The sequence below is a fragment of the Macrobrachium rosenbergii genome, chromosome 46, assembly GCF_040412425.1.
Source record: "Macrobrachium rosenbergii isolate ZJJX-2024 chromosome 46, ASM4041242v1, whole genome shotgun sequence".
In the NCBI taxonomy this organism is placed as follows: domain Eukaryota; kingdom Metazoa; phylum Arthropoda; class Malacostraca; order Decapoda; family Palaemonidae; genus Macrobrachium; species Macrobrachium rosenbergii.
In genome coordinates, this window is record NC_089786.1 from 10,700,001 (window position 1) to 10,720,000 (window position 20,000).

The 20,000-nt window shown below is 35.2% G+C and overlaps 1 protein-coding gene across 1 annotated transcript in view; it reads right to left on the reverse strand.

Moving 5' to 3' along the window:
* Positions 1–20,000, reverse strand: part of LOC136830122 (myb-like protein X) — a 74,017-nt gene that overhangs the window by 37,166 nt on the left and 16,851 nt on the right. Inside the window, exons 2-4 of the mRNA XM_067089313.1 lie at positions 5,013–5,068; positions 2,807–3,043; positions 1,749–1,784 (exon numbers count right to left, since the gene is read on the reverse strand). Coding sequence (XP_066945414.1) covers positions 1,749–1,784; positions 2,807–3,043; positions 5,013–5,068 — 329 coding nt within the window. The remainder of the gene's footprint in view (positions 1–1,748; positions 1,785–2,806; positions 3,044–5,012; positions 5,069–20,000) is intronic.

Sequence of the window (20,000 nt, forward strand, 5' to 3'; positions counted from 1 at the left end):
CTGTGAAAGTTTGAAGAGTTAGGTCGACTATAAATTTGGATTTTGGTAATTATTGGAAGCGAATGGTCATTTATGCAAGCTTACTACTACTACTACTACTATTATAATAATAACTATAAATATAATAATAAATATGACATAATTATACCCCTGGTTTCATTCAACTTTCTGTTAATGTTACAGAGAACTACCGAAACGTCAAAATTTTTTACTACTACTACTACTACTACTACTACTACTACTACTAATAATAATAATAATAATAATAATAATAATAATAATAATAATAATAAAGCCAAAAGGCATTCAAAATACTAAATCATAATTTCCAACCCTAAACCAAGATTGACTACAAAAGCTATGTAAAAATAAAATAGCTTGTCACAGATAAATAAATGACTAAACAGTGGGACCAATCTTAACCTAACTTGACCCCACAATTCTTCAGTATTTTTTTCGTTCAATTCTCGAGAATCACCGCTATCACTGAAGTAACTTTATTATTTATCAAGCCTTGTTTTATTATATATTAAAGCTAAGGAATCAGCTATGAGGGTTATCAGCGGTTTGCAATTCAGTTAAACGTTATTGAGTTAAAGCCCTGTCGTAGTTTACGACTGACTTAAACGTTATTAAGTTAAAAGCCCTGTCGTAGTTTACAATTGAGTTAAAGGTTGAGTTAAAAGACCTGCTGTAGTAGTGTAAATTTAGATCTTGGAGTTATTGGAGTTAAATCAGAAGGTTTAATTGAAGTGTTAATAACTTTCTTCTAATTAACATGAATATTGCCATCCAAGATCCAGTGGAAAAAGCAACAGATATTTTGAGCAAATAAAAATAAAGAAGCATAAATCAAGACAGCTTTACTACACAAAAAAATAATATACTTATGCTTCAAGCATATTATTATAAAAACAAAGGCAGAAATTAATAATGCAAAATGAGATAAAGAAATGAAATATACAGTTGGAGCTTATTATTACAAAAGCATACGCATTAACACTTCAGATGACCTTACCTTGAAACACAGCCATTTCGCCAGGTGGCTTGGGGTTCCAAATACTATTGGCTACCGAAACGAAAGCTGATATCTAAAGGCTTTTAAATATGTATCCTTTAAAGTTTGTCGATTAAAATCGTCTACGTAATGTAATACTGCCAAAACAAAGTCTTTGTCGCTTCACACTAATCTATCTACCTGCATTGCTACGAAAATATCTATCATATCAATGTGACTGATGGCCACTGACGTATGTATATTACATATATAGATATATATATGTATATATATATATATATGTATATATATATATATATATATATATATATATATATATATATATATATATATATATGAATATATGTATATTATATATATGGTCAGTAATGTTCGATGAAGCCACAGTATTTTTTTCAAGAGTTAAGCCACAAACAACCCATTAATATCGAATTCCCTTTACCTTGGGAATAACTTAACACCCAAAGAGAGTTACAAATGATAAGACCTCCTATCATGACCATAGGATTCGAACCTACAGTATGCCTCTTTTGGGTTAGAGCAGAGTGACTTACATTATCCACTCAGCCCTCAAGAGTGAATACTTTATGAATGGGTTATGAGTGGCTTAATATTCGAAAGTGCAAAAATGGCAAGTATAAAAAAAAATGACAGTCTGCCATACGATGTGCGTGCGCACCATAAATACCATGCTAATCTACCTGCACAGCCAATCAGATTCAATTCTCACCTTGAGGGAGTCCTTCCGATATATCTCTGATGGTGTCTGGAAGGGGAGACAAAAAAATAAGGGAATTCACATCAGATTTCTGGAACAGAAATTTCGTCATGGTGTGGATCTGTAGGGTCAAAGTTTTGGATGCTACAATACACGGGGAAACAAATGGCATGCGTTTATATCATGTGGGGAACGGGTTCTTGTGATTTTAAAACTAAGATACATCAAAGTTTTGTTGTATAAAGTTTACGTGAATATGGACATCATGCATACAAATAGAGATAAACGTTTTATGCATATATATATATATTATATATATATATGTGTGTGTGTATATATATACATACACATATATATATTATGCATGTGAGTCTGATATACGTGCAACATTTCCTATTCCTATTGAAACAGTTATTAACACATACAAAGTAAGACAAATTCATGCAAGGCTGAATCACGAATGCAATTATATGTCTTACTATTTACGATCTTGAACAAATGTAATAACTTAGACGAGCAAATATACATTAAATTTCATGTACTAACGTAGAGTCAATGATGCTTGATCTCTTGCATCACAGACATGCTAATGAGAACTGAACTTGAAATATGTAATGCATGCTCGTGTCATTCATTTATTTTTTTTTTTGCGCCCGCGCATGTGTGTTTGTAAGCATATTTTGGAAGAAAAATATGACGAATATATTTTCTTTAATACAGTGTGTGTGTGTGCGTCTATGTGTGAAGTTGTACGTCCACACGACAAGAAATAAAGTCACAAACCGTGCAAACAAACATGATTTGATAAGGTCTGTGCTTATAATGGAAATGCAAACTGTTTCACAGAATGAACAAATATAACTTTGTCAAAAGGAGGAAAAGGTTTCAATTAACAAAATGCAAATCAAAAAGATATGTGGGTGATACAAAAAGTTTCAGCAGACAAAAATACAAATCTGAAAGCTATCCTTTGGTAATATAAATGAAGGTTCACAAAAAAGGAACGAAATGCTAAAAAATGCAAAGAAATCCATCGATAACAAGAAGTCCCTCTCGGGCGCCGCCCTTACCCTGGACAGATTACTCTGAGGCTCTGGGGGCGGCGCGGGGATGGGGGGCGGGGCCATCATGAATGCGGGCGGGGTGGAGGGCACGGACAGCGGGGTGGTGGGGGCAGATCCTGTAGGGGTCGCTTGGCCGGAGGAATTCCTTCGCCACCCGTCTCCTGGCACTCGGACTCGGCTCCTAGGACGCCTGGGCTGGCAGATCCTGCGGATTCTCGTCGGCTGGGCGACGCCTTTGGGGGCCTGAGGAGAAAGGATGAGATGGATAAAAGAACCTGAGTGGTAATTGGTAATTTAAATAAGTATATATAAGTTTTATATATATATATATATATATATATATATATATATATATATATATATATATATATATATATATATATATATAATATAAATTTCGTCTATAAGGGTGGCTTCAAATTAAAAGAGAAACAACAGTTACTGTCGTATTCATCCTTTAACTGCTGAATGAAGGATGAACGGTTTGTGTAGAAAGTTCCACTACACAAACTGTATGTATATATATATATATATATATATATATATATATATATATATATATATATATATATATATATATATATATATATATGCATTTATATGTAAAATCTCACTTTTGCATAATATACACGTATAATACTGTGTACCTATTTGCATGAATTAAAATATTACGAAGAAATAAGACTGAGGCCGAGTTTTATACCCGAAATTCTGGTACAATGTTGTCCATGTAAAATGCTTGAGCAATGAACGCAGAATACAAGGCTTTGGATAAGGTAACAAATTGGACCCATAATTCTGATTTCAATTTTTTACAATTTCTTTTTTTCTATTTAGATTAATATCATTGTTGAAATTACTATTACTACTACTATTACTATATTATCATTATAACTTCCTTTTATCACTGCTTCAGATCTTGTAAATAATAATAATAATAATAATAATAATAATAATAATAATAATAATAATAATAATAATAAGTATCACTCCATTGATGTAACGAGGAGAGAGAACCTCGTATCAATCAGTCCACGGACATAAATATTACAAACCAAGCTCAAATTGATTCTCTATGACCGTATCAATACATCCGTCAATATATTTATCAATATATCCGTCACGGTAACCGGGTAGCTAGGATCCCAACAGGAATGTTTTCGGCTCATTTTCGGATTCCGGACACGTATGAGATTCTGTCCGGTGATAACAGAAAGTTGGCAAAAGTTGGCTTTCTTGCGCTACCTGGGCTGAGCGAGTTGACGCTGCTCTCTCTCTCTCTCTCTCTTTTCTCTCTCTCTCTCTCAAGGCAAGGAAATAACGATATGACAGCCTTGGTAGGGAATTACTGCCTATCGTTGGTCAAGTGGAGAGAGAGAGAGAGAGAGAGAGAGAGAGAGAGAGTGCAAACCATCATATCAAAGCGCGTGAAGACCTAGCATCATTCATCCAAACATGAATAAAACAGCAACTGTAGTCTCATTACTGAAGCCACACCAATTTAAGAGAAAAGGCTTGGACGAAAACTGTTTTGAGGTAGTTTGCAACTGAAGACCCAATTTAAAGATTTCCACCTGCCTCATAAACAACCAGTAAAAAATAAATCACTACAAAACAATACTTATGTACATATCTACAAGGGAAACCACAGTTCAAAGTTAATGGTCGGCCAAATTCCAATATATATATATAAGAAAAATTATTTTCTCCTATGGGAACAAAGCAATTGGCAGGTGCATTCCATCAGGAGAACCGCTGGACATTACCAGGCAAACATTTCTGGAAGAGAAAAACACCGAACATCAAACTAAAACACGCATAAAAACCTAGCGGGTCTGACAGCCAAAGGGATGGATGTAAACAAAAGCGTGTTCGATTAGTGAGAGTCAGCGGTCGTGAAACGGAGGCTGGTTGCTTTCATTCTCTCATTTTAATCGTTGACAACGCTGACAGAAGTGGCGAGATGGGTTAAAAATGAATAATGCCACGATGCAGGAAACGGGAACAACCCTCCATCTCTACTTCTGTTGGGAAAGATGCTTTAAATACAGCCAAATATTCTTGACTTCAATCTGGACTGTGTCACACCAATATGACGCGCTCAAAATGGGACAGAGGGGGAATCATCACACCAACAGAACGCGCCACAGGTACGGGAATGAGGTGGGGATGTGAAACGCGTGCATAGATTTAAAATCATCTTGGTATTTACATTGTTAGTTTCTTTATATAGGCCTTCAACTTCTTTTTCGATGGCATTGTGTCTACCTGAAAACACGAAGGGAAATTAACATGGTATTGTCGTAATGTATGCAAGTGTTTTTCAGCAAATATGTAGTCTATGGCAATGGTTCTCAGCTGGGTGGCCCCGGGACCACAAGGGCTCCGTGACTATAGAGTTGGTCCTACTTTATAACTTAGTCGTTATTTATTTATTTATATTTTTATTATTTTTGTGATCTTCCAAAACTTCTCGCGGACTTCCTACTCTATAGTCACGGACCCCTTATGGTCCCTGGACCCCCAGTTGAGAACCATTGGTCTATGGTCACATACACAATAGACTCATGCATTGTCATACTGCGTCTGAGTGTGCCATGCGAGTATTTATGCACTGTCATTTGTCTGCATTTTGGTGTTACTGCTGATCTTATTTCTCTTAATAAAATATCAGCACATTTAATCGAATCTCAAAAATAAACGTTAAAAAAATTCCATCTTAGAATTATAAACCCTGTTGTTATACAGGCTCTTCTACTCAAAAGTACTATCACAGACACAACAAATAATATAGGCAGTTAATGTGATTGGCAATGGAATCTAAATAACTCTAAGAACGATAACGAAAATAATATAAATTAAGAATATTTCAATGAACAAATAACGTAAAAGGAAAACTGAGGTGAAGCAGAACGTAAATATAAAGAATAAAAAAAAATTAACAGAACAAAATAAAAGGAGAACGTAAACAGGAAAAACAGAAACAAAAAATAACAGAAAAAATAAAAAGAAAGTTGAGAGACCAAAATATTGCAGGACACTTCAGGGAATTTTAATAAAATATAATAACCAGTTCGTTTGTTCTTAATGACAAGGAAAGTATCACCTACGAGAATAATTCCATCATTACAAATAAGGTCTCTGTAATAACGCATTAGATCCCATTACTCTCTCTCACAATTATGTGAAGCCAAGTTCGTTAGTATCCCCGTTGGGGGGTAGTGCCGTCAGTGCACCTCATGCGGTGCACTGTAGGCATTACTTAAGGCTCTTTGCAGCGTGCCTTCGGCCCCTACCTGCAACCCCTTTCGTAGAGTAGAAGAGTAGAATATACAATTTAGGCCAAAGGCCGAGAGCTGGGACCTATGAGGTCATTCAGCGCTGAAAGGAAAATTGAAAGTAAGAAGGTTTGAAAGACGTAACTGGAGGAAAACCTCGCAGTTGTACTATGAAATAATTGTTAGAGAGGGCGGAAAGTCAGATGGAAGAAAGAATATGAACGGAGGTATAGTAAAAGGAATGACAGAGGTTGCAGCTAGGGGCCGACGGGGCACTGCAAAGACCCTTGCAACCCCTTTCGTTCCTTTTACTGTACCTCCTTTCATATTCTCTTACTTTCATCTTACTTTCCACACTCTCCTAACAATTGATTCATAGTGCAACTGCGAGGTTTTCTTCCTGTTACACCTTTCAACCTTTCTACTCTCAATTTCCGTTTCAGAGCTGAATGACCTCATACGTACCATTACTTAGCCTTTGGCTTAAATTCTATATTCAATTCAATTCTATATTCAGTATTCGTTAGTATCTGAAGTTTTTATACAACTTAATAGACATTATTATGTTGGTGTTAATCTTAAAAGGACTTCCTTCAATCTTGAATAGGCAAATTCCTATCAATTTTTAAAAATCTTAATTGCATTCGGGAACGCAAAGATATAATCTAATTTACGCAGCAAGAGACTCTTTTGGGCAAATCAGTTTCACAAGTTGAAGAAATTATGATTTGTTATTCTGGTTGTTTTTCTTTAAACAATGTAGAGGTATTTCATAATCCAAAACGAATGCGATGACACGAGAAATCAATCCTAACTGAAAAAAAAAAAAAGCCGATTGTACGTCTTCTCCCACTGTACGAAAATTTTAATATGCGTAGCGTAATCAGTATACTTTATGACAAGCTCGCAATAAAGTGGGAATATACATACACAAATATACACACACACACATATATATGTATATCCAATATATATATATATATATATATAATATTTATATATATATACATATATATACACTGTATAATATATAAAAGTCGTACATATAATCACTCACAAAAAGTGCATTTTCTCTCATTTCCCACGACGACTATAACCACTGCTATGACGCCAAGTTAAAATAAACAAACGGATCAATCAATCATATCCAAGAGGTTCCCAAAATGAAGGCAGACAGTCCCCTAAATCTGTCTAACAGAATTCGCCTGCATCCTTGTCTTCCCTATAGGTCCAACGGCATCTATGACCTTTACTGGAGTAACGCCAGGTCATTATAAACCAATCAAGCATTTACAGAGGCAAGAGGTGTCTGCATATGTACACAACTAAATGCCAATTTGAATTCAAATATAATATATAATTTGAGTATTCAAATATATATATATATATATATATATATATATATATATATATATATATATATATATATGTACACAAGACTGTGGAAATTCAACCCTTCTTGGACCGCATGCTTTTTACTTTCTTTCACTCTATTAACCGGCGTTGGAATTCTTCTACTGCTCCTGTTATCCTTATTTTACATGGCTTTCTCAGCCACCCCCGTCTTTTTTTTTTCTTTGTATACAATCTAGTCTGCCAATGACATCTGGTTGCCTTTGCCATCGACCTCCGAATGTTGAAAACATTATGGATAAAACTACTCATAATCTCTTTCCTTTTTGTTAGTTTTCTGTAAAAGAAAACTATTGTGACGGTTTTGTCTGTCCGTCCTCACTTCATTCTGTCCGCCCTCAGATCTTAACAACTACAGAGGCTAGAGGGCTGCAAATTGGTGTGTTGATCATCCACCCTCCAATCACCAAACATACCAAATTGCAACCTTCTAGCTACAATAGTTTTTATTTTATTTACAGTTAAAGTAAGCCATAATCGTACTTCTGCCACCGATATAGATACCAACAACACAGGCCACCACCGGACCGTGGCTGAGTTCTGAAATTTTCTTACAGAAAACTCGATTGCTCTGAAAAAACTTCAGCACATTCTTTACTTGTTTAATTATAAACCACATCGTCCTACCTGCGAATTCGCACAACAGGTAATAAGTAACTCCCAGAGAAGAGAGAAAGCAATTGTCACAAACATACGAGACAAAAGAAGGCAAAACAAGGAAGGCCCATTCTAAGTAGCCAACGTCAACAATATCAAGTTTTCCCCGGCTGTGTCTTCTTCTTCTTCTTCTTTTAAGGGAAGGTAGGAGGAGGTCCAAGGTTCAAGACCAGACTGGTGGGCGTACAGAGAGGAGGGTGAGGGAGCTGGGAATATATACATTATATATACATATACATACATACATACATATATATATGTATATATATATATATGTATATATATATATATATATATATATATATATATATATATATATATATATATATATATATATATATATAATAACTCACAATACGACGACTAAAACCACTGCTGCAACGCCAAGTTAAAATAAAACAAACGGATGAATCAAAAACAGAATATTGTGGTGGTCCTGGCTGAGGACCACGATATTCTTAAGCATAACTGTCAACCAAGTCTTTAAGAATATTCGCTTTGCAGCAGCAGCAGCCCTCTTTTTTGAAAGAGATAATGTTGATGGTCGTGAGTTAAAGAAGTGTGTCTGCTGTGCCATTTTAGAGCACACTGCCATTTATAGCCTTGATTCCATCTGATGTTTTGTCAGTTTCTCTTCATTTTCATATATTTTTTTGTTTGTTTGTTTGCTGTTTTCGCACAGTATTTGACTTCACGCTCCTCTTCTGGACCGTTTTTGTACGTATGGACAAAACAGAGGCTTGTTGGTGAATGAGTATTTACACGTACTGAATACCAATAATAATAGATGCCTTCCTTACTTAGTAACTAGTAATAAATGCCAATATGTAAAACACGATTTAAAACCTCACTCGTAAAATGATAATATTTAAGCAAGGTTTTTTTTTCTGTAAAATAAAATAATGATGAGATCTCTTTTGGCAAGAGGGAAGCCGATGGCATGGAAAACTACCTACCCATATATCTATCTTCTCCACCAGTAAAGAGAAAATAACAAAAAATAAAAAAATAAAATCGCTAAGCTTCTATTTGGCCTGTCAATCTTGGAAGCACCTTTCCTTCCTGATGCCTCAATAACGTCAAGTAATTGGGGTCAGTGTACCCGGAAAACATTAGGGCGAAATAACACCAGATGCTGAGGTCGTCAACTGGACCTTTGTCAAAGAAGTGACATGACTGTTTTTGTTTTGACAAAGGCGTCCCAAGAAGATCTGGGAGAACTTCCTCATCGTTTGGTGTGACATTGTCGTCGCGTTCTAGATACGTCGGAGATGTCACTGCCAAGCCTCCGAGGGAAGTCACTCGCCGCTGAGGTCAGGGGCCTCTTCAAAAGAGGAGAGAGAGAGAGAGAGAGAGAGAGAGAGAGAGAGAGAGAGAGAGAGAGAGAGAGTTTACGGAACGTTATTTATTCCTGACTTACTTATGCATGAATTTTTAATCTCGTCTGAAGTTCATTACGTTTCTTCCCTTGTTTCACGCTAATAATAATAATAATAATAAAATAATAATAATAATAATAATAATAATAATAATAATAATAATAATAATAATGACTAGACTGAAGTTCCGGGGTTACATCGGAAATGAAAATAAATATGTCCTTTTGATTTGTATCAAATTCATGAAATTGGAAATTATGCACAAATACACATTCTATTTCAATCTGAAGAGATGGATTATGAAAACAATATCCTTACGAAAAATGTCACAAGAGAAGAGATACCACAGCGAATTTTACCCTGGAATGAATACCACCACACCTTTGTTGTCCCAGGGTATTGAAACGGCCAGACCTTACCCATGGTCAAAATGCTATACCCAATACCGCACGCGAAAATACCACGACCATTACTTTCTGAGAAAATTCATCCATTGCCAAGGGAAAAAATGCCCAACAACCACAACATGAATACAACCACTGCCAAGTGAGAAAATACCACAATCATTGTCACATCAGAAAATACCACAGCCATTTCACAGGACAAATACCACAACAGCCGCTACCATCATGACATGAGAAAATACCATAACAATTTCGCGTTAGAAATACCACAGCTTTTATTACAAAAACAAATTCATTTCAGGAAAAAATGCCAAAACAAGAGCCATTTTAAAAATAATACAAAACTCATCACAAGACAGAATTCCACAGCTGTTACCACTATGGCCACGCGCAATAATGCCGCACAACAGCCAACAATACGAATTCTCTACCTGCTTACGTTTTCCCAGACTTCTATAAACTTCGATCCTTTTGCTTCTTCTCAGCATTTGGCCTGGTCTGGATAAGGGGCATATCTTCATGATCAAATTATCTTCCTACAACTCAATTTTTGAAATCTGTCAGGGTTTATAGATTTGAATTGAATTGAATATAGAATTTAGGCCATAGTCCAAGCACTGGGACCTATGGGGTCATTCAGCGCTAGTTTATAGATTTGAGTTGGTCTCAAACACGAATAAAAGAGGGGGGGAAGGAGATGAGGGGGGGGTTGTACTACCCTATTTTATGACAGCTAAGACAACCATAGACCTTCGGTACAAGCGGCAATGACTTACCATAAGAATAGAATAGAATATAGAATTTAGTACAAAGGCCAAGAGCTGGGACCTATGAGGTCATTCAGGGCTGAAAGGGAAATTGACAGGAAAAGGTTTGAAAGGTGTAACAGGAGGAAGACCTCGCAGTTGCACTATGAAAACATTGTTAGAGGGTGGAAAGTTAGATGTAAGAAAGAGAAAATGGAGGGAGGTACAATCAAAGGAATGAAAAATGTCGCAGCTAGGGGACGAAGGGACGCTGCAAAGACCCTTAAGTAATGCCTACAGTGCACCACGTGAGGTGCACTGACAGCACTAACCCCCAACGGAGGACTTACCATAAGGACCTAGAGAACACAGAGGTGGAATTAATGCAAATTACACAAGTGGTATTCTGAAGGGAAAATAACACCTGAAGAACCTTTCAAAGTTCGCAACTAAACAGCCAATCGAAAATAACATTGATCTCTGCTGCGGAAAGTCCGAGCGATGTCCAACAAACTTGGCACTCCGTCCTGACACTTTTGCTCGAGTACTTTTAGGCAAGGAAAGAATGGCAGTAAAAGTAAAAGCGTGCTTGGGACCTATTCACGCGTGCCAGAAAGCAGTGCCACAGCAGTGGCACTCGGAACAGATTCGAAAGTATGTAAGATGATCGGGAGAGTAGATACCGTTTCTCTGCCTGACAAGATTCCCATCTACCAAAGAGGTCCTTCGTCGGAACTCGAAGGGAGAGTAGAGAGTGCCACAGCGAATGGCACTGGTTAGACACGGGAGTATGTGCGCTGATCAGCAGAGCAGATATGTATTGCCCAGAGAGAAACACTTTTTAGTGTTCTGAAAATAAAACTATTGAGATGGATTGGTCTGTCCATCTCAGATCTGAAAAACCACTGAGGCTAGAGGGCTGCAAAATGGTATGTTGATATCATCCACCCTCCAATCATCAAACATACCAAATTGCAGCCCTCTAGCCTCAGTAATTTTTATTTTATTTAAGGTTAAAGTTAACCATAATCGTGCATCTGGCAACGATATAGGACAGGTCACCACCGGGCCGTGGTTAAGATTCATGGGCCGCGGCTTACACAGCATTATACCGAGACCACCGAAAGATAGATCTATTTTCGGTGGCCTTGATTATACGCTGTACAGAAAACTTGATTGCGCTGAAGAAACTTCGGAGCATTTTTTACTTTTTTTTTTATATAAAATCGAGTAAACATGAAACAAAATAAAGAGGAAACACGAGAAAACTAAGTCTGCAGTTTTTATCTTATATAAACAATGAACGAGGACATTAAGGACATAGGGTTTGAATATTTTACATTGAGAAAAGCATCAATAGATATATTGCTTTTCTTTCTACCAGAGCTTCAAGAATTTTCGAGAAGGATATCGCTTGTAGACAAGACATCAACTCCCTCACTCGCTCAGTGTGTGTATATATATATGAATAAAGTATATATATATATATATATATATATATATATATATATATACAGTCTATATATATATATATATATATATATATATATATATACATATATATATATATATACATATATATATATATATACATACAAACATATATATATATATATATATATATATATATATATATATATATATATATATATATATATATATATATATATATATATATATATATATATACATACATATATATATACACATACATACATACAAACACACACACACACACACACATATATATATATATATATATATATATATATATATATATATATATATATATATATATATATATATATATATATATATATATATATATATATATATATATATATATATATATATATATACAGTATATATGTAATTGTAATAGCCACAATGCCCTCTTAACTATCAAATTCTTCGCGCTTTTTGGATATGCTTGTCACTACATATAAAATCCATATAAGAAACTGAAGTAGCTGTGATGCCCGATCGCGGGAAACGAACCTGCGTCACCATAATCACAAGGAGGTCACCGACCTGACCACGATATATGAAAGTCTATTACCTCTCGTACATACATATAACTGTATTTTCAGATAATTTATTAGAGCTGGAACAGACCCATCTTACCATCGTAGCCAGGTGGGCAATCGGTTTTTGGATTGCTTTTAGGCTGAAAAAGCCGTAAAATCTACTGGTCACTTTTAAAGATACATATGTAGCTGTAATGCCACAATCATATGTAACTGATAAAAGTCACCAGTAATCACATATATATATGTCACGTTGCCGACCCTGACCACGAGAGGATGAAAGTCTATTACCTCTCGAAGTAATACATTTAACTGTCGTTTTCAGATAATATTTATTAGAGCTGGAACAGACCCATCTTCACGCAACCAGTCGGCCGACTGGTAGCGGCAATCGTTTTCCGTCGCTTTTTCCCAGGATGGAAATTATCACCTAAAAATCTACTGGTCACTTTTGAAAATATATTACATATGTAATTGAATTGATATTAAAGTACATATTGTAGCCTGATTAAAAGTGATTGTATATGAATCACGGTGATGTGATAAATAGTCATATATATATATTCAAAAATATAAAGCCACAATCATCGTTTATTATCAAATTAACTTAACCTCGAGAGTAACTGACATCCAAGGGAATTGTAACTATTAAGCGAAAAGTGAGAAATACATATACATACATATACATACATATATATATATATATATATATATATATATATATATATATATATATATATATATATATATAATATATATAACTGATGAATAGTGTACCTACATTACTGAAATCTAAGAAAGCTATTCTTCCAGTTGGCTTAAGAGGATTTTGTGACTCCGAACACCAAAACACAGAGAGAGAGAGAGAGAGAGAGAGAGAGAGAGAGAGAGAGAGAGAGAGAGAGAGAGAGATTTGTATATAAACAGCACCAAGGTCATGACAACGCACGCACGCATGGGCTCGCGGGGGCGGGGACGGAGGCGGGAGAGTGGTTGGTAGAGGAAGAGGATTCACCAGTCTGGCATTTGCAAGACTTTCGGGCGAGCGATGCCAGAGCCCAATGTCATAGATATAACCTCCTCTCCTGAGTTTCTTTTATTCAGTTTTTTTTGTGTTTTCCTTTATTCTTACAATTTACAGTTTTTCATCTTTCAAGATCTTATTTTCAAGGTTTGTTGTTGAATTATGATTTTTTTTTTTTTGCTACTTTTATTCCATATTTTTTATAGTTTCCTCCATGCCTACAATTTATCCCTACAATTCGCAATTTTTCATCTTCGAAAATCTTCTTTTGAAGGTTCTTCTCGTATTATGATTTTTTTTTACTTTTATTCCATTTTTTTTTTCTATTTTCCTTTATTCTTACCATTTATCATTACAATTGGCAATTTTTCATCTCCCAAGATCTTCTATAGAAGAATCTTTTTCCATTTTGACTTTGAATTTTTCTTCACTAGGTATTTTTTTGCCGAAGAGTTTTGACGTTGTCAGTATAAAAAACACCTCTGGATCTTTCATTTTTCAGCGTTCTTTTAATTTTCCATTTTATTTAATCAAATACTATTTAGTCCCCCAAAAGTTTACTGAATCATCGACTTACCCTCTTGTCCAGCGCCCTCTGTTTTGTTTTTCAGTACATACATACATCTGCACATACACACACACGCGCACACACACACACACACACGATAACACACATACGAATGTCTTTTACAGTATTGAAACAGTGTTCTATGAAGTTAAAAAGGCCCATAAAAACACTTACTTTCACATTAAAGCCATGTATTTCGAATATCAAAACTTCTGTATTCCTGATCACACACGCATACACATCCATATGTGTATATATATATACATATATGTATACATATTTATATATCTATATCTATATGTAAATATATATATATATATATATATATATATATATATACTATATATACATATATATATACATATATATATGACTTTTATCACATCACAACACATACAACAAAAGCCTGCCACTAGTTGATTTTCATATCCCCAGGACCGGTTCTTCGAGCGACGGACGGGGATCAGGAATGAAAACACTAATCAGTCAGCCGACTGGTTATATGTGTCACTGATGATTCCCCGTCCGTCGCTGGTTCGACCTCACTGTCTCCTTTCACTATATGAAAATATAAACCTGTCGTCCCGTTTGCGTCATATTATATATATCGTTAATTAATATCATATATATATATCAATATATGAATATATATAAATATAAATCATATATATATATATATATATATTTTTGCATGTATAGTTTTACTCCTACAACACACGAACCCAACGCCTGCCACTAGTTGACACATCCCCCAGGACCGGTTCTTCGAGAAATGAAAAATCAGATTTATATCTGATGACCATATTTACACTCCTGTCTCCTTTCACTGGAAATGCAAACCTGTCGTCCCGTTGCGTCATCTTCGGTCGATAATTAATATCATTATCAATACTGAATCTGTTATTCATATTTAAGCGATATTTTTTGCTGTCGGAAGAAACTACAAAGTTAAGGGGTCTTTGTTGGATTATTTTATTATTATTACTATTAATTTTTATTTTCAAATTAAAAATGTCTTTGCTTTACTATTGTTATTTTAAATAATAATAATAATAATAATAATAATAATAATTATTATTATTAATTTTCATTTTAAAATTAAAAAGGTCTTTGTTTTATTATTGTTATAATAATAATAATAATAATAATAATAATAATAATAATAATAATTATTATTATTATTATAATAATTATTATTATTATTTTCAAAATGTGAACACGTTCTATATGGAACAAGCCACAGAAATCTTCTATTACTTTGCCTTGTAAACTTCTACACAAGAGAATATGTAAAATATGAGAGTTACAATGTGAAGAGGAGAAAAATAGTATAAATGCAAAACAAGAATAAAGAATACCACATAGGCCAACGAGTAAATATATCTACACGTAAATGAGACCGTATTTCCTGTTTCTTGCGAACGGTCGATATTTAGAATTTTCAGTATAGAGTGGTGTTTTGCCCTTACGACAACTAAATATTAAATGACGTCCCATCACCGTATCTATAAGATTCTCGGGGTAGGAATGAAATGGAATATAGAGTTTAGGCCATGGGCCAAGCACTGGGACTTAAGAGGTCATTCAGCGCTGAAAAGGAAAATTGAGAGTAGGTAGGCTAGGTTTGAAAGGGGTAACAGGAGGAAAACCTCGCAGTTGCACTCTGAAACAATTGTTAGAGACGGTGAAAAGTCAGATGGAAGAAAGAGAATATGAATGGAGGTACAGTAAAAGGAATGAAAGAGGTTGCAGCTAGAGGCCGAAGGGACGTTGCAAAGAACCTTTAGTAATGCCTACGGTGCACCCCGCGAGGTGCATTGATGGCACTACCCACCTACGGGGATTCTCAGGGTAGGGTTTGAACCCAAACCCAAAGAAAAAAAAAAAAAAACGAAATGAACCCATACCCAAGGACCGCAATACTTTGTTAACTGACAATTCTACATTTAAAGGGTCCCGCTAAAAAAAAATTAATAAAATAAAAATCGATATATTTAATGAACAAACAAATAAATACATAATAAAAAATAAATAAAAATAAAATTACATGAGCATTCAAAAAGGAACATTCTAATGCCATTCCTGGAATCAATTTGAAAACTTAATCAGGTTTTCCTCGCAGGCAGTTCACTAGTATACATGATATCCCACTGATTCATTAAATAATGTTTTTAATGTATATCCTGTGGGCAAACAGAAAAACAATGAAATAAACAAACAACCAACGCGATACAAGCGAAAGAGTAAAACATCCAACTTCGCCGATTGCAAGAGTATTAGAAAAATTTTAACAAGTAAAACATGCGCCGAAGTTTTTTCGGAGCAATCGAGTTTTCTGTACGTCGTATAATCAAGGCCACCGAAAAAAGATCCATCTTTCGATGGTCTAGGTATAATGCTGTTATGAGCCGCTCCCCATGAAACTTTAACCAAGGCCCAGTGGTGGCCTGGCCTATATCGTTGCCAGATGCACGATTATGGCTAACTTTAACCTTAAATAAAATTTTAGAAAAAACTACTGAGGCTAGAGGGCTGCAATTTGGTATGTTTGATGATTGGAGGGTGGATGATCAACATCCAACTTGCAGCCCTCTAGCCTCAGTAGTTTTTAAGCTCTGAGGGCGGACAGAAAAAGTGCGGATAGAAAAAAGTGCGGACAGAAAAAGTGCGGATAGAAAAAAGTGCGGACAGAAAAAGTGCGGACAGACAGACAAAGCCGGCACAATAGTTTTCTTTTCAGAAAACTAAAAATCAAATAAAATAAAAGAATCTGGAGCCCCATATGATTCTCGTATCATACAAGGACGAAAGAATTATGCGGATATTAAGAGGATTAGGAGACAAGGTTGCCACCACTTAATCTTTCCTCATTAATCCTCCGCACCTGGCACTTGAACACCTCCTCCCTACACCTGGTTCGCTATAAAGGGGTCACAATGTACCTGACGCCTCGAAGGTTTGACCCTTTTTTTTAAAGGGGGTGAGGTCGAGTTTTTAAATTTAGGTGACACCCACTTACTTTCATCTACACTGTCATAAGGCCATTGCGAAGACCTCGTTGGTGCCAACTTAAATATAATAATAATAATAATAATAATAATAATAATAATAATAATAATAATAATAATAGAGGAAACAAATCCACAATTACGTAATTTTATTTTTTATCTTAAAAGGAGAATCGTGCAGAATCTCGAAAACGCTTTGGAGACTCATTTTGTTAAATATATTAGTGAAGTTCAATTCCTGTGGGTTTGCTTTCTCCATTTGAAGTCCCATGCTACAACGAATGTTTTTAATAATAATAATAATAATAATAATAATAATAATAATAATAATAATAATTCACAGAGATCTTTCACATTCACGATTGATCCCGGATCGCCTTTTCAACTGCCGAGAGCAACCAGATTTGCTGAACTGCGGCACCAATCTGCAGTAAACGCGCCTCGCTGTCGAACTTCTCAGTTCCAGAGGTCCTTTATTCCTCACACTGTTGGACTGTGGACCAGTCTCCCTGAGAATGCCGTGCAATTGGAACTTCAAAAGTTCAGGCGAAGATGCAGTGCATTACTACCCTTATGCTGTTCTCCTTGCATTTTGATACATTTTTATTAATTTATTTTTTTCTTTTCAGTAAGTGAGATTTCTTCTTTCTGTATTTCCCTTTGACTTCTCTTATTTCTTCCTAATGAGCACCATATTCTTAGGAAGCTTGAGTTTCAATTCAGTGGCCCCTTTGGTGGGTTTGTTCCATATGAATAGGGTTCATCCTCTGATAATAATAATAATAATAATAATAATAATAATAATAATAATAATAATAATAATAATAATAATAATAATAATGAAGCAAGGCTATAATATCGAGAATTAAAATCCACAGTAGTGTTAAAAATATTTATGCACAGTGTTAAAAATCGTTTTTAACTCCGGCCATATTTTTAACACTACTGTGGCTTTTAATTCTCAGTAATAATAATAATAATAATAATAATAATAATAATAATAATAATAATAATAATAATAATAATAATAATAACAGGGGTCAATCTGTTCTTTAATATTATAATAATAAAGTATGGGATCCCTTCCTCTAATGTACTTCTCAGATCGATTCATTCTATAAATTGGCACCACACTGACAGATTCGTTAACCCTGCAATATGGCATCGGAACAAGCGACTGATTCAAAACGGCAAAAAGGCGACTTGCAAGTGGCACTCGCGTGTGAGTGGGTACCACTTTTTCGGGGCACCTCATTTGCACCCCAAGGGCGAGTGCCAAAAGAAAGAAGGTCAGTAATGAACCATATTTCTGTCAGCAAGGCCACTTGCAAAATATAGGAAATGTCGTCTTTACTGAAATTGCTGCTGTTATTATTATTATTATTATTATTATTATTATTATTATTATTATTGGAGAAACAAATCCACAGTTACGCAATGTACATATATTTAAGGATAAATCTGTACAGATTTATCCTTAAATACTGTATATGTACATACACATAACTGTGGATTTGTTTCTCCATTTCAAGACTCATGCTATTATGAGTATTTTTAATTATTATTATTATTATTATTATTATTATTATTATTATTATTATTATTAAATGGATGACACGTCGAAACCACTATTAAACAGAGAATAAAAAGTCCATATGAGGCACAAATAATGTCCATGTGAGAGAAATAATTATCAGCCCCTTTAAGCTTAATAATATTGCAGTCTATTAAGCTATAAAAATTGGGCAAGATATTGTTCATAAAAAATGAAAACAACCTGTCGCGGTAGGCAGCCACGACGCTACTACAATCAAGCTATCAGTGATCAACAGTGGATGGCAACAGGTGTGTAAAAATATTAAATCTTGAAATATAATAAGTCTTAGATATCAAGTCATATGTTTTCCCACAAACTTCTCGCAGTGGCAAGTAAATATTATCTGGAATTATCTGTGATAAAGGTACTTAGAAGCAACGCACACTAACGGCTGATACTGGAAAGAGGATCGACAGCTGAATCTCAATTTCAGACTTGGTTGTAGTTGGGGCGGAATAGACAGTTGACAATATCCCAAGGGTCTCAGGCGATGGAACAAGAAAGGCAATGAAGCAATTTACATTCTGGTTGATTGATTGATTGATTGATTGGGATTTACATGGCGTCGTGAATGCCATGGTCACTGAAGCAAAAGGCCGTGAAAATGTATATAAAAAAATACATATATGAAGTGATTTACAATTGGAAGCTTTCAGCTCAAATCAATAATGCCTTCTGAGACATTAACCGATAGCTTGGAATTTCATAGATGACAAGAGCTTAAGACATTTGCATCAATGGTCTCGTACAAACGGTTCAATCTGAAATCAAATCTCCCTTTTCTCTCCCATTTTCATCAACATAAACACCTCCGGGTATTTAAACACTGCAAAGAATTTGCAGTCACCCCTACACGGTCTTAAATCTCTGGGCACGACATGCGAAAATAGCAACTGAGCCACGAGGAAAAACACACACAAACAAAGAGAGAGAGAGAGAGAGAGAGAGAGAGAGAGAGAGAGAGAGAGAGAGAAGGTAGCTGTCCTCTACTCTCGCCCCAATTCTTGGGCTACTTCGATGGTTGACAAAGCGAAAAACATCTACCCCGATTTCCAAATACTTCCTCGATAGCGTGGAAGCAGTACCAATGTTTTTCTCC